We start from the raw sequence: 26,429 nt of genomic DNA, 5'->3' as shown, positions 1-26,429 counted from the left end.
CGTTTCACTGCAGTTTTTGACGCCTAAGTATTCGTGTTGCTACATTAGTGTCCGTTTTATTATCATTTTTGTAGATATATAGTTTTGCAATTCACTAAATTTACAAAAAAAAGAAAAAAAGAAAACAACAGAGGGGGTGGGATCGTTCGCATTCCGCCGCAGAAAAACCCGTAGACTACATTTGAGGGGTGTCCGGTATGTGCTGGAACACCAGCTAACGGAGGATAATCTCGAGGCAATGTTTTGCATTAGGAACCTCCCCCAATAAGAGAGCCATGGTAGCCTGCTCGAGCATGGTGGCTTGCACTGCCAAGATGGCGGGTGACAAGCGGCAGTTTACTCGAGGAAAGAGAATGCGAAACGCTGTTACTGGGAAAGGGGGAAAAAGCCCGATAGATTGGGGAATTAATGTGTCCCCAGAGTCGCTCCTCGCTGATTTTCGAGCGTGCCGGCATCTCGGGGTGTCTTCAGTTGGGCACCCTCCAGTATGCCTACATCTAAAGAGTGGTCTGTCCCGCACGAACTCAACGCGCTGTTAGTAGGTTTTGTTAGCGTTTGCTGTCGACGTCTCACGTAATAAGCCTTCAAAGTGCATGTACAGTGTGCAGCAGCCGATGAAACTTTAAGCATCAAATACTGCACTTAGCCACCTACTACACCTGTATGCGGTTAAGGTACCAAAGGCACCCCAATGTAGTGCACAATTTTTTTTGGAGGAAGGCAGAACAAGCCCGACCACCCTTATTTGTAAATTCCTTAAATTCAGTATATCGTAAACTCTAATGCACGAATTAGCTTTGTAAAATCTACACTTTGAAGCCGTGCACAGATGAGCGGTTACGGAACGTCCCCCCCCCCCCTCCCCGCCCTTTCTTCCCCACTGCCAGTAGCCATTGTTGTACTGTTAGCAGCTTTGCTTTGCCCACTAATATGATTATTACATTCAAATGCAAACGCATAAGATTTCACTGTACGACAAAAAATACACCTGATGAAACGGCCGTCGGTAGTTTGATGAACGGGCGTTCAATAAAACGGGCACTTTTTCTTTTTCGATGAAACGACATTTGATGAACTGTCCGGGAACCAGTGAGTATACATAGTACCCAGACATCGTGGACGACTACTCAGGCGTGGTTTCCCAAAGGTGTAAGCACACTTTGAGTGTTTCTTGTACTGATTGGTTGCACACCCAAAGGGGCAGGGATGCCATCTTTTAAAGTGTCTAATTCTAAACCTCCTGGCATGAATTCTGAGCTCAACGACAGATTTAATGCTTAATTTGAATATTTTACTGCACACTTTAGGATGAAGAATGATGCAAGGCACCTCGTGCAGAGCCCTGAACTGAATGAACGACTTTCACGACTTGTTCGCCTGAGTTTCACGTTGTCCTTTTGGTTTTTCTCCCACGGCGTAGCACGAATTTTAGCGCGCACATAAACAAGCCCAAACATGGACCGTGTACTTACCGCTCCCCCACCCCCCCCTCCCCCTGTTTTATCTACTCTCACGAGTTGGGTTTTGCTGGTTTTGAATAGTTTTCAGTAAGCGATTGCCTATCGGCCCTAACCCCTTCAAGTTGGTGGGCACTCCAAACATTTGGGTTGTACTGCCGGTCTTGTGATTTCGGTGCCTTGGCGTCGGGAAAAGTTGCTCCTCGATAGCTCCGCGGCGACGATAGGTCTAGTGATGCATGCCGGACGTGGCGGGTAGGCGACTAGCCCCTGCAGACGGCATCTTATACCGACAAGTCTGAACGCGCTGCTATATGTAGTCGGCAAGAAGCCTTGGTGCTGGTTTCTCGAACAAAAAAAGTGTAAAACCCAAGAACACATGCTCAGGTCTATCTTTTTGCTAAGTAAATTCACTTCGTCAATTTGTAGTTCCGCTTGAAACGTATTTTATAAAGGAGAGCTTGTTTCTTCTCTTCTTCTCTATGGAACTACTGCCGTGGATTTGATATTAAACGCTTCCGAAAAATCGAAATACTTGTAATATTAGCTGGAATGCAAGAGGTTGGTTAGCACTGCAACATTTTTTATATGCGGCGAGAGAGAGATAGACTTGGAAAGATGCTGAAGTCGGTCCCTTTGTTGGGAGGTCTTTTAAACAGATAAACGCGCATTTTAAACACATTTAATTTAAACACGCCTTTTAAATTAAACACAAGAACGGCGTTTTTCTGGGGTGTTAAGGCAATCATGAAAAGGAAAAAGGAATGATCATTCGGGGAAATGCTGTTCAACTCCTGTGGTGTAAAATAGGTAAGTAAATAAACCAGTAAATAGATAAATAAATAATTGTTAATGCCACCATAAAGGATTATAAAAAAATAAAAAAAGAACATCTTAGGGCAAAGGAGCGACAAAAGCTGAGTCGGAAGTGGATAATAAACACACAACAAATGAGCGCTTCCAGCTTTGAGAATACGGTCGAGCTGTGCTTCAGCATCGCCTATAACCCAGCTCGCTTAACGGTATACGCAATTCTTGAAAGAACGTCAGGCCTTACAACTACCGAGTGGTAATTTTTTTTTTTTTTTTTGGTTCTGAGCTGCGGTGGGGAAGGCGCTAGCGACGGGGCTTCAGCCACTTCAGCGCGTTGCTCGTGTCTCAGTAGAGGTGTTGTCGGTCGGCAGAAGGCAGCATTCGACGAGGAATCCACGGCCGCACGAGCTGCAGCCGCGCTCCCGCACGTTTGCCCAGATGGCACGATCGCATTTTAAGTGCAAGCGACCCCAAACCATCCACCGCCGGCGTCGGCGGCGGCGGCGTCGGCGTCCGCAGTGCTCCTCTATATTTAATAAAGAAACAGCATCCGGTGCCAGGTTTCGATCCGAGGACTTTCGGGCCGCAGCCCGACGCTCTACCGACCAAGCCACGGACGCGACGCTGATATCAGTGTTAGTGACGCGCCTTATATCTTTAACGCATTCAAACTACGTCGTCAGCGGCGTGCGTTGGCGACTCAGCGGCGTTATAGCGGCTTGATAACTGCGTGGTGTACACGTGATACTACAAACCCGATGGAAGAGATGGAAGAGAAGGCGGCGAGGCGGTGGGCTGCGGGGGCCGAGCGCAAGCGCCGCAAGCGGGCCGACAACCGTGCATTCGCACTTTCACATTCTCCCCCTCGGGGAAATGCGGGGGAATTTTTTGAAGCTTTACTGCGGCAGAAAGGAATCGCATGTGCCCTCTTTTTCTGCGTACGTTCTTACACCCGCGTTAACGTTTCCGTTTTTTACATCCTGTGGCCTTGAAGATACTTTTGTGGCTCTTGAGTACAGGCAGTTTCTTACAGCGTAGCGGGTGCGCAAACGATGTTCGGTCTCGTTTTCCTTCAAGTGCCAAATTATTCACTGCGCCGGTTTACACGCTCCGCGAGTGAAACATACACTTGTTGCAGAGGAACGAATCGAGGCAAAACAGCCATTATTAATCATTGCTTCTTACAGTGTGGGACCTATCTTCTAAGCAAACTTTGCGATGGCGGTAGCTTTCGTGTAAGAAACTCATGCTTGCAGTCTTAGAACGAAAACAATCGTACACGTCGGAGCAGGAACGCGAAGCGGTTACTTTCATGCCTGGTCGGTCAGCAACTTGATCGGCAGGCGTGAAAGGAGGCCCGGAGCCAGCAGTAGCGCGCCCCCAACCTGGCTTCTCCAGACACCGGATGGCGGGCCGTACGAACGCGATGTTTCGGAACTGTGCGCGAGCAAACACATCGTCGTTCTTTCAACAGCGCTGTGGCTTTCGCTGCGTCGGCGGCCACAGAAGGCGGGGGAAGGGGGGGGGGGGGGGTCGTCCAGGAAGGAATATTTCACATTGCTCGCCCTGCTACAGCGGCCACGCAAAGGCTAGGTGTGGGCAATCCGCGCGTTGTTCCGGAGCGTAACCAGACGAGGGCGTCAGTTCCTGAGTCAGCTGCGGGGCGTGTCACGAGCAGTCACGTGGAGGCCGCAGTGAGAGCCCGCCTTCTCTCGGACCTCCCTTCTCGCATCCCCGCGAGTCCCAGGACGGCCCGTCTCGGGCTTTCGGCTCGGTGTCGATTGAGCGAGATTCTTTGCTCCCGGAGTGGCCGCCGCTGCCGATGACTCAGTCCGAGTAAACTCCAAAGGGCCCCCCAGTCAGCGATAGACGGACGGCGCAAGCATGAACTCGGCCTGGTACGAGGGCTTCCCGTACGACGGGCCCTCGCTCTACCTCGCCGGCCAACAGCCGGACTACTCGGCGCTCCAAGCGGTCGGTCAGACTTCGTCGTCTCAGCTCCTCGACCAGGCGCTGCGCTGCGCGGACGAACAGCAGAGCAGTGACTGCTCGTGCGGTTCCTCGCCCGACCGCTGGACGACGCGGAAGCGGCCGGCTCCGGAGAACAACGGTGAGCCGCGCTAGCGCAACTGCTCTGACATGGGGGGCCGCGTTGGCTGCAAAGCTGCTGCGAAGGCAGGCGCTCGCAAAGATGCCGCGCTGGTGAAGAACAACACGGTGGGACCAACTTCGGGGCCACCGGTTCCTCTTTTCCGGCTGCGGCGATTCTCAAAGCGCAACTAGAGTAAACCTGTCCTTGCCCTGTAACTTCACCAACTCTCAACTATTCGCTATGGGCGGAAATTGGCAAGTACACTCCAAACTTAGCTCCTGTTGCATGTCAAGATGTCAAGAGTGTCGTGCGAAAATTGTTCAACAAAATTTGCGCTTTCGACGAGCACATTGATTCTCAAATTTCTCCGTGATGCGAAAAATCGGCATTGATGTAGGCATATGTGTACTAAAAGACGGTTTCGGATATATATAAAAAAAAAAAACTTGCATTGATCTTATTCCAACCTATAGATTTAGTTACAATTGGCGGTTTTTTTATTGTATCAAATGAATATAAGCAGCGGCTTGTATATGCTGTTGAATGCAATTATAACATATTGCTGATTTAATGTTTAATGCAGGAAATGTTCTCCAATGATCCAACAGCAAAACACCGAAACCAATTGCAGTCATGTCGAGGGCTAACGATGTGGGTATTGAGTGAATTATATATATACGTTCATGCTGCTAGTTTCTGGTGGCATGAACTTGTTGCGCACACAGCAGTGTAATGGTGGCGGAGCACCGTAAACATACGTAGTACTTCGCACGAAAAAGCGGCGCAAGCTATCTATGCCGTTCTCAGAGTCTGCAAACGTATATTAATACGAACTATTCAACATTGGGAGTGTAGCGGTACGTCAGCTGACAAACTGGCATGCTCCAATGAGTCTTGAGTCGTCAGTGTGCGTCTTTTGCATGTTCCTAGATTTTCAGGGAGAGGGAGCTGAAAGCAATTTTAAAGAGCTGTGGGATAATATAATCACCTCGAACAGTCCCAGTTATTCGGAGAGCTCAGCAAGTATGTTCATCAGGTTGAAAAAACTGGGCATTCATTGCACGCAGTTTTTTGTTCGCACACTGCTACGCGCCTACGCAACACGATATGTTGCGTAGGCGCTGCCATTAAAAGACAATGAATATTGGTGCGCGTAATGGCTTTCGCAACGGTTTTATTTCCTCTAGGCAAATTTGCGTCAGTTTAATGAAGTTTCTTTGAGGTCCAACCACTACTCAAATTAATTGGTTCGGTATTGAATGGTGCGGGGGAGATTTGTGCACGAAAACAGCAGCTGTTTGGCCAATTTTTTCTCGTGATGAAACGCGTGTAATATGTCAAAAAAAAAAAAAAAGAAAACTCGCAGTGCGCATGTTTAACCTGAAACGTTAGTACGTTTTTTTATTTATTTTATTGTTTTTATGCTGATGTATTTTAGTGCGCAACAACCGAATATACTTTTGAATAATTTGTATAAAAAGATGAAAAAAAAAAAAAACACCCGAAAGCAAGTATTCCAGCATGTCTGGCTTAGCGTTAAAGTTAAAAATAAAAAGTTACCACTGGTATTAAGCAAACAACGAAATATCATTAGTTGAAGGCAACCTCCTAGAATATCGCGGTTAAACTTGGTCGCAGCTCACCCGAATGAAAAAATAACTGCTATGGAGGGAAAGTGTGTAGACCAGTGAGATGTCCCAGCATACCATTTGACTGGAAAATTGTGGTCTACGCTTTGACATTACGCAATGCCAGCATGGCATTTTTAGTTACAGGGTGACAGCGCTAATCACATTTTTGAGCCACTTTGTACTGGGCGTCTTTTCCCGTCATATTCGCTGCCATGGTCGCAGCGATTTATCTTTCGGGTAAAGCGAACTCCCGCCAATCTCTTGAATGCATGTTCAATTGTTTATGTCTAGCATGCATGTTTAACAGTACACGTCACCTTGCAACGTCGCAGTCTGCTCCCAAAATGTCTTCCATCTACTTTTTGGTGCACCGTTGAGGTGCCTTCATGGCTTTTCACTGCCTGTTCTAATATCTTTAACAACACTGAACGATTTATCCGAGTAACTTTATATCTACAGGCTTTACCAAAGGTTTCTAGGTCGTGCCAAAAGTTAACACGCCAGAAAGAATCCAACGTACAAGCTTTCCTCTCGATTAAATAGAAATATTTCATGCCGGACAGTTGGCGAAAGCACGCTCCATTCTCACTGTAATCAAGTGATGTGGTCACATTTGAAGACTAAGCTTTTACTTTGAAATATTTGTGGTCCAGAAACTCTTGACGTGGTATAGAAACTTTTGACAAAGACTGTACGTACTTCTATAGAAGTAATCGAGTCCACCTTTAATTATGCACAATCAGGCGCTTTTCAGCATGTTTCTCCACAAAGAATCCGTACTGCCAATGCCCGTGCGGGCGAAGTTCAGCGACGATGCGTACAAAATTGACCCAAATTTTGGATATATGCTTCGGCACTGCGAGTGCATACGTCCACGCTCGGCGGGGAGTCGTGATTTACACTTTAGGTCGAATTGGTTATATCGACCGGCTGTACTGTGGCGAAGCGGACATGCAGGCGGGTCGCAGACGGCATATGTATTTCGTTTAGGGGTTTGTTGAAAACGCTCGTATTTGGGGTGTAACGCGTCGAAAGCGGCACTTAGGCTATGAAGTACGGTGTATTGGAGGGCTACGTATTAACTGAGGCGACCTGGCCCTCTATAACGCAGCCCGAAATCAGGCACAAACGGGCGTTTTCGTTTTTAATCTTCATTGGAAAAATGGCAGCACAGCTGGAATCGAAACTTGCAATTTCAAGGCAGGGCTGTAAAATGCCGTCTCTACGACGGCGAGCTGTTATTTTTCCTTGCTATAAAGAACAATGCGATCTGAACGTTCTTACGGCGCACGGCAATTGCTTTAAATAGAACTGCGCTCGCGCCTCTGTGAATTACAGCATTAAAAAAAAATCTGATATGAGTGCTCCTTGCTTGCAACTCCGCACCCCATTACACAATTGCTTTCCACGTTAGTGTAACATATATGCTCAACCAGAGCCAAGTCTGACCATATATGCGTGCAAGCAACCGCTTTTACGGTCGCTTTAATATATGAGAGTAAAACATTGCATTCCACAAGGTTTCTTTTTTTTTTAGTTTATGAAGTAGCTGCGGCGCATTCTTATCGAGAAAACCCAACCAATGCTGATACGCAGAAGAGAGAAGAGCAGAACAATCTTTAACGAGACTGGCTATGTTAGCCAAGGTTGCTACGACAGGTCAACGAAAAAAATGATTGGCTTGAAAACTTGCGACAATGGGGATGACGAAGATGGCGGATGCACACGCACGCATAAATTTATTTACACGGTGTGGCCCAGGGCTGTGCCTTGCAGATACGTGAACAGAGCTTCCGTCACGCGGACTGCACGTTTAGAGAACCACCAGGGACTCATTACATCCAGGAATTTTCATCCCACACAACGCCGTCGGGCCAAAGAGATCGCGCGCATTCGCTAAGTTGCTGTGGGTCATTATGTACATCGCAAAGTGGACAAAATGGTGAAGTGCCTTGTTTTTCTGGGAACGGAAGTGCCGTTGTACAGACGGCGATCGGACGCGTACGATGGAGTATCCCTTTGTAATGATTGGTGGGTCCGGGGGGCACCCTGAAATTGCAGTGAGTGCGTGAAGAATAATACGGCGGCATACTGATGTAGGATCAGGCTTTTAAAACATAGTTTTTCGCGATAAATGTAAGAAAGTGGCTGCCAAAAACCGTCAATACAGTCAATCTGCATAGCAATTCTACGTTATTTTCTAAGTTTAGTAACAAAAGGATAAACGAAACGCGCTGGAACGTTTGCGTCCCAAGGCACCTTTAGAGTGGTCTTAGTGGAGCCATTGTAAGGAGTGGAATAGTCTAAGGCCCAGAAATGACTAAACCACTAGCAGCTTTCTCAGATATAAAACGAACAAAGCGAACGCTAGAAGTAGAAATACTTTCCACCGTATTCCGCCCCATCCCTCGCCTCCATCACTTCCTGGGAGCTCTGGCTGTCTCCCCCGCTGACAGTAAACACCCAGGCTGTCCAAGAAGCTCTTTATGAACATAGTGCACCGGATCCGCAAGGGAATTATGCAGTACTACGTGGACCGGGTGAATTGAGCACTCATATTAGGACCTGCACTTAGCCCCTGCGGAAACGAAAATTTTGGTCTCTCTCGCTCTTTCTCCCTACGGCGCCACCCATCTGAGCGCTGGATGATGATGTTCGCGTGTATGTGTTGTGTGCGTCTTCGCCTGCCATGTCTTATGCCTTTGCTACATGGGAACTTTCAATTGACAATTGAACGCTGGCCCAAAAATGCGCCCATGTATTTGCAGTGGGGCATTCGATGGACAATTGGTTCAACGGCCTTCGGAAGGCCTTTGAAACGGCCGTGTAGCAGATCTATTAAAGACGGGCCAGTATCGCCTTGTGTTGATATAGCGGCGAATGAAGCCTATTTATCACGACAAAATATTTAACCTTGAGTACTCGAAACGTCTGAGTGGGCACACGTGGGACAAATCAGTTATTTTTCAATACATGCTAGAACCAAAACCAAGGCAAGGAAATCGTTGAGCGGTCAATACCAGTTAATGTCTCAGCACGAGAAACGCAAGACTGGTTGCTCCTATTCAAACATTTGCTTCAATTAGCGTCCAGCCGTCAGGCTGGCTTGCCAAGCCACGGATTTGGAAAAATGTATCGTACTTTATTGTGCGTCAACTCCATTATGAACAGGTGATCACGTATACAGTACACGTGAGTGCTCGGTTGTCCACGTGCGCTTTCCTCATCAAGGCGAGAAGGGAAGCTCTGTATAAGGTTCGGCGTATCGCTGCTGATGCGCACCTCTCAATGCGAGGGGGCCGTCTAGCTCTTATCGCTGGACGACGCCCCGTCCTCTCCGAGTCTTTTCTTAGCAAGTTCTTGGCCACTTATCTGCCTGTTGTTTAGCCTGTCAACTGCGTCTTCTGCGTCTGTCAGTGATAGCGCATCGTTTTGATTCGCAGCCAGGACGATTAAAGGGTTATCTCGAGGAGCCCTCGGGAGCATCTTCCCACGCGCGCCTCTATTGTTAGCTCCTGGGCGCCCTTGTGACCATAGACCGCTCCTAAATTATGGGGCAAGTTGAGTGCGCGCGGGAGCGGTCCCTTGAGGTGATGGTAACGGCCTCTGGGAAGATTAGGAGACTGGCTTCGATCCACATTTAGCACGAACATAAGCGTTGCCTTCGTGACAGCTTAGTTACTGCTATCACGTGAACCCGAACTCACACAGCCATTCTGGGTAGCCCATTTTAGTGCCCACTGTGCGTAGTAAGTGTGAAACAGAACCAATCGAATGCGTAGCCTACATATACATAAATGCGTATCTGACATCTGCGTGAGAGCGGAGAGTGTTTTTCCCGTTTTATTTTTGTTTTTTCATCTTTGCCAACCGGGCAAAATTTCTTGCCCGGTTGGCGACCTGCGCCTCAAAAAACAAACAAACAAAAAAAAGCAAACATGAAAATTATTAGTGCCCATATGCTTTTATACTCCGCCTGCTCCGGCACCGAAACAGATCAAAGCTGTGGGACATTTCGTATAATTGCAAGAAATTCAGTAGCGATATTGTTGACACTGAGAATTATCCATGAGCACACGAATGCATATTCGAAAAGCATGCTTGTAACTCATAGTTTACGGCATTTAAGACACCTTTCAATTGATCCAGTTTTCAGCCTCTACAGCAGTGGTGAAACGCTTCAGCAATTAAGTTTTCACCATTTCACCAGCTGAGCATCCCGACAAGACGAGGCGTCCCGCAGCGTTATTTCGCCATTAAAGCAAATAAAAAAATCCCTTCAGATTTTTTTCGAATTATTCAGTGGAACAAAAAAAAGATGAGTGCAGAAACCACTGCGCTAGTTATCTACGATATGCTGAGCGTCGTAACTAAAGGCTCATGACGACACCGACAGGAAGAGGCCAGATTTGGTCTCCAGAGGCGACGCTCAGTGGCTGCACAAGGCCGTTTCCTCTCGAGACGCTCCTCTTCTGTGGGTTGGGGTCACTTGCAAGGCACACCTCCTCTGACGCGACGAGTGTCGCAAGATGGGCTTTTATAAACGGTTCAAGACACAATCATTGACGTCAGCGCGACTGCAGTGCTTCACTTAGAAATCGGTTTCGAGGGATTGCTTCTTTGCTTGGCCGTGAATGTAAAGGAGCGCGTACTACCGCTCCGTTAACGCGTGACGCGGGTTTAGCACTTTGCGCCGCAGCCAACTGGGTGCGAGAAAAGCGCGCGGAAGCGTTGTCTATCTTATTCGAAAAGGCTTTTAATGTCTGTACTTCATTTCAGAAGTTCGGTGCAGCATTGGGGAAGCTCCACAGCTCACATCTAATCAGCGTCTCACTCACCAAAGCATTCTAGGGAGGCCGTCTGGAGAAAAGTGGCAATAGGCGGTGGTGCCTCGGAAGGCATTTTCTTACTCCCTTTGTGCAAGTAAAACCGCGCGTAGGTAAGCCGGCCTTCGCAAAATGTCGGGGTGAGGTGGATGCGAATTAGCTGAGAGCTCTGTAGACTCCAGCGTGCTGCCCGCAGCTTGTGAAATGAACTTATACGAGTGTGAACTAGCGCTCCGTTTACTTTCGGCGCGGGTTTTGTTCGATTGAAAATATTGTTGCCCTCATTCGTAATTAGTGCCTCAAAGTGTAAATTTCAAATTACCCGCTCACTATGCCATTATGAGTTGTGGCAAAAGCTCTATGACGTACGTAGGGTAATAGCCAAAAACGGGCAGTCTTTACACTGGCTCAGTACCGTCGGCAATAAAGTGGTAGTTTGGAACCGCTGATCCAACAAAAACGGCACGGCGCTTCAGACGGCAAGATGCGGGTAACGGTGTAGCGATGAACTTTGTTCTTTTTTTGGGCGATGAAAGTGGCTATAGCGGAACCACCTGACTCCCCTGAATACTCAGTGCTTCGCGAAAAAGTAGCGGGGCCGACTCGTTCGTAATTATTTTGACGCCAAAAGAAACCGCTCAAAAGATGGCGCAGCGCCACCGTGACTCGTTTACCTTAACTGTTTCGTTTCTTATTTGTTTTTATTTGGCCAGAGCTCTCACAGTGCCAACGCGTTGCAAAGGGCATCACCAATAAATCATCATCATCTTCATCATCGTAAAGACTCTCGTGGTGTTTGCCGTTGAATCATGCTGATTTGCCTTACGTTATTTCTATGTAGCCTTTTGCTAATTGCCTTTAGGCTTCAGTATAACGTTATTTTCCATTTGAAACACTACGAGCTCCAGTTGCTATCCGACAAAACTATATCAATAACCGGTTAATTTGGTCGGCATCAGCCAGTCGCACAATGTATCGTCTTGAGTCACAAGTTAAGTGCGGGATAGTTGTTGGTGAGTGGTCACAATTTTTGCTATATTCGTCTGAATATAACTTATTTGATTGCAGTTCTTGTTAAACCCGACATGGGTGATATTCCAACAAGGCAGCCTTTCGATTGGACTGAAGTGGGCTGCTGTTTACATGGTCCCTTCAAGTCATGGGGTTGAGGAAGAAAGGCGCACACTAATTCTAGATTAGGGTTTAACTCGTAGAAGTTGCACATGGGCTTAAGGGGGTATATAAGTTGTTGGGGCTGCTGATTAATTCAAAACAGGGGGGGGGGGGGGGGGGACTGTGCTAAAGATGTGCACAACGGCCTGTTTGCCTCTCGGCTCTATCAAAAATAAACAGAGAGAGAAAAAGAAAGAGAGAGCGCGAGCGAGCGAGAGAGAGAGGCCTACTTTGCAAACAGTGGCCTAAAGGTAACCCGCCCTTGGAAACAATAAAACAAACAAACAAACAAAACTGCAGAAACTCTCAAGTCAGGATTGTCGTACAAATGTGTAAGCAACTCTGCTAAACATTGAGCCTAAAGTCGGCTTCACCATTGTACAGAAGTGCATTGCGGTCTTGCACGACAATATGAAACGCCCAGGACTTTTTATAAGTACCACCATACAAAACTATTTTTTTTTATGAACGCTTATTTTGCCACAGGGCATATACAGGGTGTTTCAGTGAACACTTTCAAAAATTCTTAAAAATAGGCTCTTCGAGAAAAAAAGAAACCCTCTTCAGAAGGAGATTGCTAGCTGCGGCGGACGCCAGATAGTATCAAGGGTGTGCACATTAGTTAGGTGGGTAATTAAACTCTACTAATGAACTTCTTAATTAGCGGAGTTTGGTGGTTGTTGTCAATGGTGATTTTGTAGCCCCGGAGTAGACGACCTCGTATCAGTTTTTAAAACAGCGAAAAAGTCGGTGTTTAAAGCCATGTAGCGCGAGGAAACCTGCCGTTGTTTTCCGCTCAAAAACGAAACTCGGCGCTGAAGGAGCGCTGGAAGTCTTGAGCGAACGCAACGCCGGCTGGTGACGTGTTTCAATGAATGTGGCGGCCAATTCGAAATGTAAGTGCAATTTTCCCTAGCTAGGAAGCCTCAGCAAGCAGCCACAGCCGCGATAGCCCTCCTCGCCCAGCAAACAAACCTTTCCTTTGTCTGATGCGCTTTCTAACACGCAGCGATTATAAACGAACAGCAAATAAACCTAACGAAAAAGAAAGAAACGGATGGTGACGTTTCACATCTTGCACGTCTGGTAGTCGCGTCAGATGTGGTTGAGACAATAAAAAAGAAAAGCAAAACTGTCGCCAACGCCCACTAGGACTCCCGAAACGGGCGACCATGTTGTGGGCAATGGCTAGCCTCTTTCTTGCGCCTACCAACGAAAGAAAAGATAACGCTAGCCGTGGTATAAGGTGAGCGTTGATCATTGAAAAAATACAGGAGGCGATGGAGTTGATATCAGCTGATTCCCTAGCGTGGGGAATCACCAGAGCCTTCTTGAATTGGGCGACACAGTCACTGCAACACGTCATCAGCGGATGTTGCGTTTGCACTACACTTCTGGCGCACCATGTGCGCTGCGTTTCGGTTTCATGGGGGAAAAATACTTGATTTTTGCGGGCCGCAGGGCTCTACAGAGTGCATTTTTCTTTGCTTTAAAAACTGGTCCGTTATCGTCGTCTCCGTGGCTATAAACTCGCCATTGGCAATAACCGCCAAACTTCGCTAATTAAAAAGTTCATTGGAGAGTTTTAGTTAATTAACTATGTAATTCGCATGTTTCTCATAACTGCTGACGTCCGCTGAACCTGATAGCTTGTTCCTTAAGAGAATTCCTATTTTTCTTGAAAAGCCTACCTTTAGGAATTTTTGAAAGTGTTCACTGAAACACCCTGTATATGGGATTAAGAGGTGATGGTGATTAGATGAAAATGAAAATGTTCGCTTCGCGGATGAAGTCAAGGAGTGAACGATGATGGCGCCCATGTATCCATGCGGCGTATGCGGAGGCGTCGTCTACGCGGAGGCCCGTCGCCGCAAGGTGCCGCAGTCTCGTCGGCCTGAAGGCGAGGCAGGACCACAGCATGTGGTGAAGGTCGGCGATCGCGTCACTGCGGTGGCACACTGGGCAACCAGGGTTTGTAAAGGAACCTCGGTATTGAGGCCAGTGGCGGGTCACGGCGGGAGTTAAGGCCACCCCCACCCGAATTATCCCTATGGAGCACTATACACCAAGCCCCTTTAAAGTCGGCGTCACTTTAAAGCCCCTTTAAAGCTGGGTGGCCTGCGGCACCACCTACATCACACCTTGTTTTGTAGAAAACTGGCATGAAATTCGATAAAAAGCACGGGAGAAAACACAATAAAAAGAGGTACGTTTATTCATCGAAGCAAGATGCAGGTGGGGCTTTGAGAGAATGAAAACAAGAGTACCTGGAGGAGTAAATTGCATAATTGCAACATGCCATCAAAAAATGTCATTTGCAACAAACGTGGAATTTTAGGTATGCCGTAAACGTGTCATTGGACAGGGCAATCGAATGTCATAATATAAGGCGAACAAACTTTGAGGCTTTCCCAGATGGGACTTGGAATTGTATTGATGTCAAGAGTTCATCACGGTAAATGCTGCCGCTCGCAGCGTTTTGTAGAAAGTTCATATTTCGCACTTTCCTCCTGCCGCGCAAAGACACGAGGCTTAGGTTGGAGGAGATGGAGTGATAGGTATAAAAATGGCGACGGCCATTGTATCGATTATATACAATACGAGCAAACCTGCGATGAACATTTTCGGTTGAGTCACTGGCAAAAACAGGCAAATTGTCCCATATGACGGTGCAAAACGTAAGACGGGCTCCAATTATTGCGCAGTAAAGACTGTGAATACATTGTGGGTTACGAATTTTTTGTGTTAGACGCGAAGCGCTACCGCGAAATCGAAGTGCATGGTAACGTAGGACACATGGGAGGGGAAGTCAATTTTCGAGTCCACCTGGACACCAAGGCCCCCTACAAGGCACTAGCGCGGTATCTCTCATTAGGGAGGCTGTAAACAAATACAATGCTATCGCGCTTTCTGGTGACTGACATAACTACCGTTTTCTTTACATTCAATGGCAGTCCATTTTTAGTACACCAATGTTCATTCGAAAGATGTCATTCTGCAACGCCACAATTCTGAACGTTTTCTGTTTTACGGAACAGTTTCAAGTCATCCATAAACAATGAAGCCCTCGAGTGGCAGTTCATTAATGAATATTAAATAAAACAACAGCCCAAGGTTCGAGCCCTGTGCCGCAGCACATAGCTACAAGTACGGCTTACACAAACACTGTAAATGTTTCACTTGGCTAGGGTGATTTTCCAAATAGCTTCTGAACCAGGAGCAGTAAGTAGGCTGGACATAGCCCAATTTGTTTGAGTTTTAACGTAAGCAGCTTTGCGAAGCTTTATCAAATGTTCTTGTCAAGTCAAAATAGAGTCGACTTGGCCTTTGTTAAACACGACGGGACCGGTGCAGCCTAGGAGAGCACACAATAGCCTTTCCTTACGCGTCGAAAGCGGGACACATCAAAAGTTGCTGACGGGGAGGCGGGTGTACTCGTTGAGTGTGCTCGGGCGTGCTCGTTGAGAAGTGCTCAAGCATCTAATGAGATTTTCAGTGCGGTGGTGGTAATGGTGGAACTACGAACCGTTAATTCGGACAACTGGTGCCTAGATAGCGGCTATACGCTTCGTACGCTGTTGTTCCCATTATAATGGCCCAGTCATGTGAATTGGTCATGGCTTGCAGTAGGCCGTTTGTGCCACGCAAGTGAACAGCTGGCATTTTTCATGTCCATAAATCTGGCGCATAATTGCACCGGATATGGCGGCGTGTTTGGACCTGCTATAGCCATAAACCTAACTCAAGTTTAAGCACAATCTTTGGTTCCTGACGGCAGCAGAGCCGAGCTGGCTGGACTCCTGCTTCTGCCTAATTTTGCTGGTTAATGTTATTTGTTCGAACCGCGCAGACTCCTTGCCGGAGCATTGAGCGATGAGGTCAGCATCGTAGTGGGCGTTTATTGTTATTTTTTTGGCGCTGCTAAGCTTGGCAAATATATCAGCCGCTAAGTGAGTGAGAGTGCCGGTGACGTTTAGGTTGGGTCTTTGGAGCATTCAGTAAGTACTAATAGACTGACGAGTGGCAAATGAGCTGCGTAATAGAACGCCGCTATGTGAATCACCAAGCACATCTCGTGATATCTATATTGCAGTGTTTCAGCGAAGTCAGATTACTGTCACTTATCGCCTGAGACATTCCGCGGCTAACCACAAAGTGTGGAACGGAAGAATAGGTGCGCAGCACTTGCGTCCACCGCTTCCGCCTTCATGTTGAACATGAGCTATAGTCATTGTAATTTATCGCCTTCGCTGGCCCCAAGCGTATTTTTAAGAGCGAATGCTCTTTATAAGCGACCCCAAACCATCCACCGCCGGCGTCGGCGGCGGCGTCCGCACTGCTCTTTAAAGAAAAAACAGCATCCGGCGCCAGGTTTCGATCCGAGGACTTTGCGGGCCGCAGCGCGACGCGCTACCGACCAAGCCACAGACGCGACGGTGATATCAGTGTTAGACGCGCCTTATATCTTTAACGCATTCAAACTACGTCGTCAGCGGCGTGCGTTGGCGACTCAGCGGCGTTATAGCGGCTTGATAACTGCGTGGTGTACACGTGATACTACAAACCCGATGGAAGAGATGGAAGAGAAGGCGGCGAGGGGGTGGGCTGCGGGGGCCGAGCGCAAGCGCCGCAAGCGGGCCGACAACCGTGCATTCGCACTTTCACATTCTCCCCCTCGGGGAAATGCGGGGGAATTTTTTTTACCTTAATTATTTCCTTTCTTCAAGTCACGCCTCACTGAACTAGGAACGATACATCCCGGCTACTGCGAACCTGACAGAATCGGCCGCAAACGCGACGATGTCATTCGCCCACATGGATGTCATCATGCTGCCACGCGGTGGCAGTATGATGACAGGGCTGTTTGAAGCGGGTCGTTGTTTCCCGTTGTGCTGTGTGGCGGAGAATAAAGCAGAACGCCACCTTCCCATTCAATCCCCACCCAAACCATCACCGACACCACCGGCAAACCTTCCCACAGTCAAGCCGCACAAGGATTCCCTTCTTACCCACCGGCAGCCCCTCATGACAGGTGCGCCCCCAGAGCCCTCCCAAACTATCCCCTCCCAACCCCTAACGCGCAGTATTCTAGACACAAAACACTTTCTTCGCGAAATGCAAACACTGCGCGAAACAATCATTCAAGTTCGCCATGAGAACGCGCGCCTTTCACAGGAAAATCGCGCTCTCCGCCAACATCTCAACTACCCCCTCTTGCGCCCCCCTTCGGCCGCACCAACACAGGCACAAAGCACAGGCTATCCTTGCATCGGACTCACACCCTCCCCCTCTCGAGCGAAAAGGAGAATCTGATCAACCTCCCCAAACTGCGGCCTCTGTTCCCACCACGCAGAAATTTCGTGCCCCATATAAACAACGTTTCGCATATTTCAAAAAAAAAAAAAAAAAAAAAAACCGACTGAGAAAAAAAAAAAACTGCGCTCCAAGAATCACTGCATGATCTTCCCGCCGAGGTACCTGAATGCATGCTCACCGTCACCCAACAGCCCCTGACCGCAGCTCTTCCCATGCTTGCGCCTCTGGACGCCCCCTTCCTATTGACGCTGACCCCGACCAAGAACTCTAACTACACTGTTGTCTGGCAGTGAAACTGCCGTGCCTACCGAAACAAACGGGACACCCTGCAGGTGCGCCTCATCACATTGTTCAGAACCCTTGATATTATAGCTTTACAAGAGACTGGACCGAACGTAAAACTCCTTAATTACGCACCCTTCCTCATGCATAACTTTCCTCAAGTGGCCACACTAATTCAACGCAGCTATAGTGTAGAGTAGCACACTCACTTTTCGGACCCCCCCCCCCCCCCCCCCCCCCTACTCACCATTTTCGCCGATATTCTGCTGAAGAAACTCGGATATACCCCACTCCACGTTCTCTATATATACAACTTCTTTCCGAAACAAACAAAACACACCTTCCGCGGGCTCTTCCACTCTTGTCTCACAATCGCCAACCGTCACCCACTCGTCATTCTAGGTGACCTTAATGCTCCTCACATTACCTGGCGCTATAACCGCACCACTAAGATAGGCCGCCCACCACAGCACAGTACACAATCAGCCCAACCTAGCCACACGCATTGGCACCAGCGTTTAACGCGACACGGAACCTGACCTTACACTCTCCCACTGCCTCGGTCCGCACACTTGGAAACCTAGTCCACATACACTGGAAAGTGATCATTACATCACCGAACTCAACACCTCACTACAACTATCCCCCCACGAGCACCCCACTCACACCACAATCACAGATTGGGACGCCTTCCGATTACACAGCCAACACATGCCACCCCCCCGTGGAGCACAGAGGAGGGCTTAGAGGAGTGGGTCTCTGACACTCTGCTTACAAAACAATAGAACTATGGCCCGATTGCCTCGGACATCCCTGCGGAATATGCATACTCGAAAATGCTTCACTATTGGAAATCATATGGTAACCTCGAGCAACGGTGGAAGCGTCACAAACACCACAATCGCCTCCACCGCAAGCTAAATTTACTTCTGCAGGAAATCACCAAGTATTCAACCTATCTGGTTAGAACCAGCTGAACCCACTCTGCGACGATATGAGGCGCAAGCTCTCCGTCCATCGCACATGGGCATAAACCGCCATCTCGTCGGTCCCACAAAATCTCCAACGCACCTCCACACGCGTATAACCCAGCTTACCATTCTCGGTAGTGGCATCAGCGGCACGGGCTGCGTTAATTTGCTCTAGGGCGTCCGCACGGGAGGAGAGGCGATCGACCAAGCCTGCCAGGTTTGATTGAGTTGCACGGATAAGGGCCAATTCCGAGAGGACGCATCTTGCGACTTTTCAACGTGGGCGATGGCTTCACCAATACTTCAGCAACACACGCGTATAACCCAGCTTCTCCATATCTCAAACCTTTCCCAAGAGACCATCATTCGTTAACTACAAATTACATGCATTCCAAAGCCATCTCCTTCTGACTTTACCCCTCTTTTCTACACCGTCACTCCCAATTCGGAGCTAGATGTTGAAATTACGCGAGAGGAGATAGAGGCACCCCTACGCGCCCTGCGCCGGCAAACGGCTATAAAATTCTTCGCCATCTCTATGGAACACCTATAGACTACCTCACCCAACTCCTCAATACACACTGGAACGATGGTACGTCACATCGCAGTTGGAAACACTCCGATATCACTTTAATTCCCAAGGCATCCAAACCTCTCGCACTCTTCAATCTCCGACCAATCTAGCTGCCGTCCTGCCTCGGAACACCTTTCCAACACGTCATCCACAACCGACTATATTCGCGCACCTTGAACAAAACTCCCTCTTTCTCCCCAACTTCATATATGACAGTCTGGGGTGCCTCCGCCCCGGACTGTCCACACAGGACGCCCTTCTGCAAATCCACTATGACATTCTACAACACCATCTCGCCAGAGACTATGCGGCAATCCTTGCGTTAGATCTCCATTAGGCATTTGATCAGGTAGGGCACTCCGCCCTTTTTACCTCCATCAACACACTAAGGCTAGGAGCTCGCACATACACCTACATACGCAATTTCCTCTCCGATCGCACCGCCACTCTACGACTGGCCACCGTCAAATCAAACACTTTCGACATGCCCAACAGAGGCACCCCCAAAGGGCCGTTCTTTCTCCACTACTATTCAATCTCGCCCTGCTCCCTCTCGCCAATGCTCCACAAAATATGCCGTCCCGCCACTCCACAATATACGCGGATGACATTACGCTTAGGGGTCACAGAAGGCAGCCACGTCCACATTGAGACCACACTCTCAGCAGGGGCTGTCATGGTCTCCCGTCTTGCGGAACAAGCAGGCTTGACTTGCTCGGCTGCTAAATCGGCATTCCTGCTCTTCCTCTACTTAGGGTTAGACCCACTCCTTTGACCTCCATTCAGATTTTGCTGGAAGGACAAGCAATCCTTCGGGCCTCCCAGCTTCGCCTTCTCAGCATGCATTTCCAAGCCAGCATAAACACTATACATCTCTTGCACACCCACGGCATCCAAACTATTGGTCTCATTCAACGTATTGCGTCCCAAAGACATGGGCTAACGGAATTAGAACGGCTTCGACTTGTGCGGTGCTTCCTGGTGAGCTGTTTTTGCTATCACCTCCCGTATGCGCAGCTCACTCCCTCTCAACGTGGATCCCTCGATGTCTTACTTCGAGGAGCCTATCGCTCTGTGCTACTACTGCCACCCCACGCACCTACCCAATGGCTCCTCACACTTGGAATACATAAGACCATAGATGACAAACCCATCGCCTGGCACAGCTTACGCGCCTTTCCTAGCTCCCGGCTGGCTGGCAGATCCTTGAGCGAATCCATGCCGAGCCCCCAGTTTCAGCTAGGCCCTCCAGCTCATATCCTCCGGTTTCTCCACGCATGTCTTCACATTAAGCCGACCCCGCGGAATATGCATCCAACCTACCACAGCGGACGCCGTCTATCTCGCGCCCAAACACACCTCTCCCGCACAGGGGGGCAGCGGGAGAGCACACACTCTACGTAGACAAACCTCGTCAGAGGTGTCTGCGAGAGCAAACACGAGACGAGAGCACACACCTCTTAGCACACGCTATACGTGGACGCAGCTGCCTACCCCACCCGTCCTGCCTTCGAACTCCCCGATGTAGGCGCTTCTCCAACATATCCACCCCCCCCCCCGTCTCAGCTACAATCCCCGCCTCCTCTTCAGTAACTGCGGAGGAGGTGGCCATCGCCCCTGCCCTTACTCGATTACCTACCCCAATTATCATTTTACCTGACTCCCAAACTGCCGTACGAGATTACACACAGGGCGTCATTTGCGTTGCTGCCCTCAAAATTCTTCTTCACAATCCCCCTGCCCACCCCATGCTGCTGTTGTGGACTCCGGCCCACACCGGCGTACGTTGTAATAAGAGAGCATACCAATACGCCCGAGCTTTGATATCCCGGGCTCCCGTTTCTTTGGCGCCTACACACGGCATCCCCGAAATGTCCCACTCGATCTTTCTCGCCTACAGAGACATCAACATTACCGCCTCTTCTTCACGAACCTACCTCGCCCGCACCCTTCACTTACTCCACCGGCAGCTCACATGTGGCAGCTCTTACAAACCCACACTTTCCCACTCCGCACTCTCCGTGTGCACAGCCACCCACACCAATTCGACTTCCCTCGCTGCCACTCATATGAAGCGCTGGTCACAACTCTTCCACTCCCTCTGTGAGTGCCCGCGCGACCCCTTCCCCTTTCCCCTCCCTCTCTCACTGGAAGCAGGCTCTGGGAAGCTCTGAACTGGCGACCCGAGAGACCGTCACGTCCAGATCCCTGGACGTCGCGGGGGCTCTTTGTGCCTCTACCACCCCCTGCCCTGAACCCCATGTTAAATGTAGTGACACTACAACAACAACAACAACAACAACAACAACTACTACTACTACTACTACTACTACTACTACTACTACTACTACAGCGGAGGGACACTCTCCATGGCTTGCTCCGCTGGCTCCCATGCAGCGAGCGCTGCTCAGGATGCCTGGACGGCTGTCACACGAAACGGATACGTCGCTGTCGTTACTTGGCCGGAGGATTCAGCTTCTCCCGGGGAGAATCGAGGGGGAGCCGCGTCTCGGTTTACATCCGCACGTGAAACTTCAAACTCACCGCGCGTCTCTCGACCCTGGACAGCGGTGCGGAGCAGTCTGCGGAGCTGCGTGGTCCACACGTATGTCTGGTGCGGAGGCGCCAACGACGCTGCCTTGTGCGTCTTTTTTCTGTTTATTCTCTTGGCGTCAACAGGGTGGAAAGAATCAAACTCGCAGACAAAACTTCGGTAAGCTTTGTGCGAGGGCTAGACGAGGATCAGATAGTTGCAACGCGATCCGGGAGGGACTGAGCTAGTACGTGTCGCCGCTGGAATGTGCGCGCGTGTGAAGTTCCACAATATCTCAGTTTTTGTTTCTGTACATTTGATGTGAGGCGCCATTCTCGAAAACGTCAACCGTAACACGAGCTAAGCGCAGGAGGCGGAATAGTCTTTTTCTGTTCAGGAGTGCGCAGACTTATCGGAAACAAGAAGCAATATGCGGAGAGTTGAGATATAACACCTTGGACATTGTTGTAAATGTTTGTGGAAAAAAAAAACACGCAAAGCTGCTCGCATCGCTTAGAATTTGGTTAACGTCACAGTTGAAGTCCTGTGCATGCCGAGTTGCTGTCTTAACCTGTCTCTTTTCGGCAATGAAAGACTGCAAAGAATTAAACAGTTTTGGCTCCCGCAAACAAGTGCCTCTCAAACTTCAACAAAAGAAAAATCGCGAAACAATCGATTGATTGTGAGGTTTAACGTGCCGAAGCTACACCTGGGCTATGAGGCGAGCCGTAGTGGAGGGCTCCGGATTAATTTTCGCCACCTGGGCATCTTAAACGAGCGCCAAAATCTCGACATCGGGTGTTTTTGCTTTTCGCCTCCATCAGAAAAGCAGCCACCGCGGATGCGATCGAACCCGCGTCCTTGGCTTCATCAGAGCAACGCCTTAGCCACTGAGCCACCATGGGGAGTCAAAAATCCTCGAAAGGAGAGAATAACCGTACAGTTTCTAGTGAAATTTTGGGAATTTAATTGTTCTCATGTTGTGATTGCACCTCGAAGCATTACGACACATTTACTTTTTTACTTTTTACTTTTCCCCTCACTACTTTTTACTCTTCCCCTTATTACTTTTCCCCTCACTAAGAGGATCCAAGGGCAGACAGCCTCTAATCTGTTGTCTATTGTACCAGCGCGAGCGGCAGCACTCTGTCAACGTCAATGTTTCCGAAATATCATTTCTTTAGAATGATCACATACGCTTGGACGCTACAAATCTAAAGATCTGTGCAAGCCCATAGGTGACGCAACAGCGAGGGAAGGGAAGCGTGTTCGGCGCTGTTCTGGAGCATTGTGCGCTATATGTTGCCTGCAGAAGGAACGAGATATTAATATGCTCCATTTTCTTCCACTTTAAGGCTACGCAGTATTAACAGATACCATATTGAAAGCGCTTAAGTTCTCCGCAGACAATAGACGCCGTTTACGCCAGCTGGCGATACTGGTTGCGTGCGCTTTGGCGAACAATGGCCACGCTCCCCTTTACGGGGTGGCGAAATAATCCCTAGGCGGCAGATATTCAAATATCGCGTATTTTCTTGCATCAAAAATAATATAAGGTGTCGAAGTGTGCCTAGGGATGCTGTTCTATTCGACGCCGCGTAACTTTGCTGTTAAAAGCGCTATTTGTCAGGCTGAGCCAAAACGTCATCACAACAATATACATATATAGCTCCTATTGACGCAGATAAACTACTCTGTGGGAAAGCTGCACGTTGTTATGTGGCGGTAGCTGCAATAATAAGCATTTTCCGGCAGGCTTGCAGGAATACTTCCGTTCTGGTCGAAAACAAAACATCCATTCTATTGTGTGTGTGACGGGGAGTACAGGCGGATGCATGGAGCCAACGCTTTGCAGATTAAATAAAAGCTTTTTCCGTGTCCTCCTCTTCCCTTTTCTCATAAAGCGATCGACAGGATCTTCCTTACCGTAGGGAAGTGTTTTTTCCTGTTATTCTCGACCGCCAAGAAGATCGAAGCACCTATTTTTGACATACTATAAATACGCATCGCGAAGGATTTCGGCCACTTCAGAAAAAGTTGAGTGTGTCAAAAATTATGTTGTCACACTCAGGGGCTGTTTGATAAATTATCGAATATGACCGTAGAAGCTCCACCCCGTCCTCCCTGTCTTATTTCTGACCGCCGATTTGTGACGTCATAAATGCTGAGAACTGATTGGCGCAGGGTGCTAGACACCCTGTCATAAAGAACGTGCACATACGAGCTCGCAAACGCACTTACAGTGAATCTGGCAAATTTATGTATCCTCCGCGACTTTTGCTTCAATGCATAGCTGCGTTGCGCACCATTTGTGACGTCACGTCTAACGTATCACACACAAAAACAAAACTGATTGGGGGGCATTCTTCTCATTATATCGTATTTGCTGAGCCGCGCGTGAGTACAGCATGTTCGAATTCCTGCCTGAGTTGTGTTTTGTGTCTCCCCTCTAGTGATGATGCAACAAACGCCGTTCCTTCCGTGGAAGCGCGGGGGTGAGTATAATCGCCGGCGCTGCATTCCGAACAGGTACAAGCCGCACGGATTGTCCGCGCGACGCTCGGTTGGCTACTGTGCGCTGGAAAGACGAAAAAGGGCTAGGCAGAGAATAAGAGAAAAACCATAAATATCACACACTACAGACGGGACCATGCCACCGCGGCCCCTAAATAATTCCCTAAATTCCTTGCAACAATCATAAAGAAATTATAATTATACGAATATCATACCTTTGTCGCCTTGCTTTGCACTTGCTATAATATTCCTTGAGATTGTCTCTGGCTGTTTGGGTGATAACAAGGGGTTTTCTACTTAGCGGCGTGATTTTCGTTTTCTGCGCATTAGCCACGCACACTCACCTAGGGGGTAACAAGTTTTGCCGTGTGGAAGGAAGACGTCAGTCGACGAAAAACCATAAACCTAAAAATAACTAAATTAATGTCGGGTAAATTGGGCAGAGGTTCATTGTATATGTTCGAAGGACTCAAGGGAAACCGTCGTTATCTTAGAATTCCCAGAGCGGTTTGAAATATCAAAAAATGGCACTCAAGAGGGCTTTTGGAAATAACATAACCTTGCCTATCATTGATAAGATTTCAAAAAAAAAAAAAAGGTCCAGTATTTGTTTACCACGGACTGAATATTGCTTACACAGCCGAAAACATCACAAAAGGCTGCTGAGTGAGCACGTCCTCTAGCCTAGGATAAGAGATAAGGTTTCTGTGTCTCACGGATGGCGTATGTCGAGTGGAAAACGCCCTGCATGGAAGCGAACTTTCTATGACGATAATGATGATCGTGGGTTAAGTGAAAGAAAAAACAACTCTTTCCCTGGTCGGAATCGAACCTGGGTACTTCGCGTATGAAGCCGTAGTGTATCCGATTGTGCCATACCATTCCGACTGTGCCATTTTTTTTGTCTTTATTTCCTTTTTTTTACATTTTTACAAGTCAGCGATGTAATAAAATGCGCCTGCCATGTTTTGGCTGGCGGAAACTATTGTAAACATCAAACGATGTCAATTTTTGAACCACTGCCCATTTGGAGAGGGGTGAATGGACGTGCAAAACACAGAACAATCATGCACCCCTCCGTCTGACAACGACGGTTAATTGAACGCGAAGCTTTCTTCGTGTCAAATCAAATGACGAAGGGTCAGTACAAGACGTCTGCGAGTCAAAGTCCCAGCTCAGACAACAGCGGAGGAATCCCTCACAAGAAAGCTTCGCGTTCAACCATCGTCGTCATTAGACGAAGGGATGCATGATTTGACTCCATCGTATGCTGTCGACTATACTTACTGTTTTTTACGTTTGGAAGGCATTGCCTCAGCGCTCACTTTTTAACACCGGAGCTGTTGTAGCTGGGCGTAATGTGGGGCGGGTAACGTGTTGAAAATACAAAGAAAATGCCGAGTGCTTATGAGCGCGTGCCTCGCGCCGATCGCCGAGCGTCCGCGGCACGCGCAGTGGCTTTAGCAAAAAAAAAAAAAAACTGTCGAAACCTCAAGGAGCGCCTCGCGTCGCCTAGCAATCAACAACGCCACAGCTCGCGCAACGCCTGCTCCACGCAACCTCGACCTGACTCCAGGACGGCGCGCATGCGTCGTGCACGTAAACGCCACCGCTGCGCCCCAGCCGTCGTCAAGCGCTACCGCGTATGTAATGCTTGGCACGAGGAACACGACGATATCGATGCATGTGACGAAGACTACTACCAGAGTCCGTCAATGCTTTTACTACTAACACAGTGCAAAACGAAGACTGAACATGTAAACAAACAATTTGAAACTTGTACAAATGTGGGCTGCTCACGTGGGCTGCTCAGTGCTCACGTAGAAAGAAATCCTGCAGCTTCGCCATGGTTCAAGCCTTGCGCGACTTAGTGCAAGTTTCGTCAGTATTTTTTGTTTGCTTGCTCCGATTTCTTCTTTTTTTTTTTTGTCAACTCAACGACTGTTGTTAATTTGAGCACAAGAGTTCGTCGTCGGCACTACCCGGAAACGAATATCTGCAGCAATGCTCGAAATTGTGGCTAGTTTCTGCGCGTTATCAAGTAAACACACTGGAGGAAGGAAGGAAGGAGGTAGAAGGAAGGCAGGAATGTTAACCCGGTTGGAGCTTAGTTTGCTGTCCTGCACACGAGTAAGGAAAAAATGATCAGAAAATAGAAGGAGAGAAGGAGAACGGTTGGAGCAGCGCGTAAGCAGTTGTGCCCACCGTTAGGGCACAAAATGTTCGAGTTCGGTGACTGTAACCGGA

General features: G+C 48.5%; 1 protein-coding gene across 4 annotated transcripts in view; it reads left to right on the top strand.

The window, feature by feature from the left end:
* Positions 1-26,429, top strand: part of Hnf4 (Hepatocyte nuclear factor 4) — a 121,819-nt gene that overhangs the window by 27,662 nt on the left and 67,728 nt on the right. Inside the window, exon 1 of one of the 4 annotated variants that reach the window (XM_077686283.1) lies at positions 4,031-4,380. The exons of 2 other annotated variants lie outside the window; for them this stretch is intronic. In XM_077686283.1, the coding sequence (XP_077542409.1) occupies positions 4,155-4,380 (226 nt within the window). In that variant the 5' untranslated portion in view covers positions 4,031-4,154. Of the gene's footprint in view, positions 1-4,030; positions 4,381-24,121; positions 24,164-26,429 lie in introns of those variants that run through there. One more of the 4 variants, XM_077686284.1, reaches the window with a different exon arrangement.

Source organism: Haemaphysalis longicornis, unplaced genomic scaffold (genome assembly GCF_048455015.1).
Source record: "Haemaphysalis longicornis isolate Haplotype H1 unplaced genomic scaffold, Haemaphysalis longicornis Haplotype H1 scaffold_1, whole genome shotgun sequence".
NCBI classification, from domain to species: domain Eukaryota; kingdom Metazoa; phylum Arthropoda; class Arachnida; order Ixodida; family Ixodidae; genus Haemaphysalis; species Haemaphysalis longicornis.
Note: the sequence above shows the minus strand (reverse complement) of the source record. Positions and strands in the feature narration are given on the sequence as shown.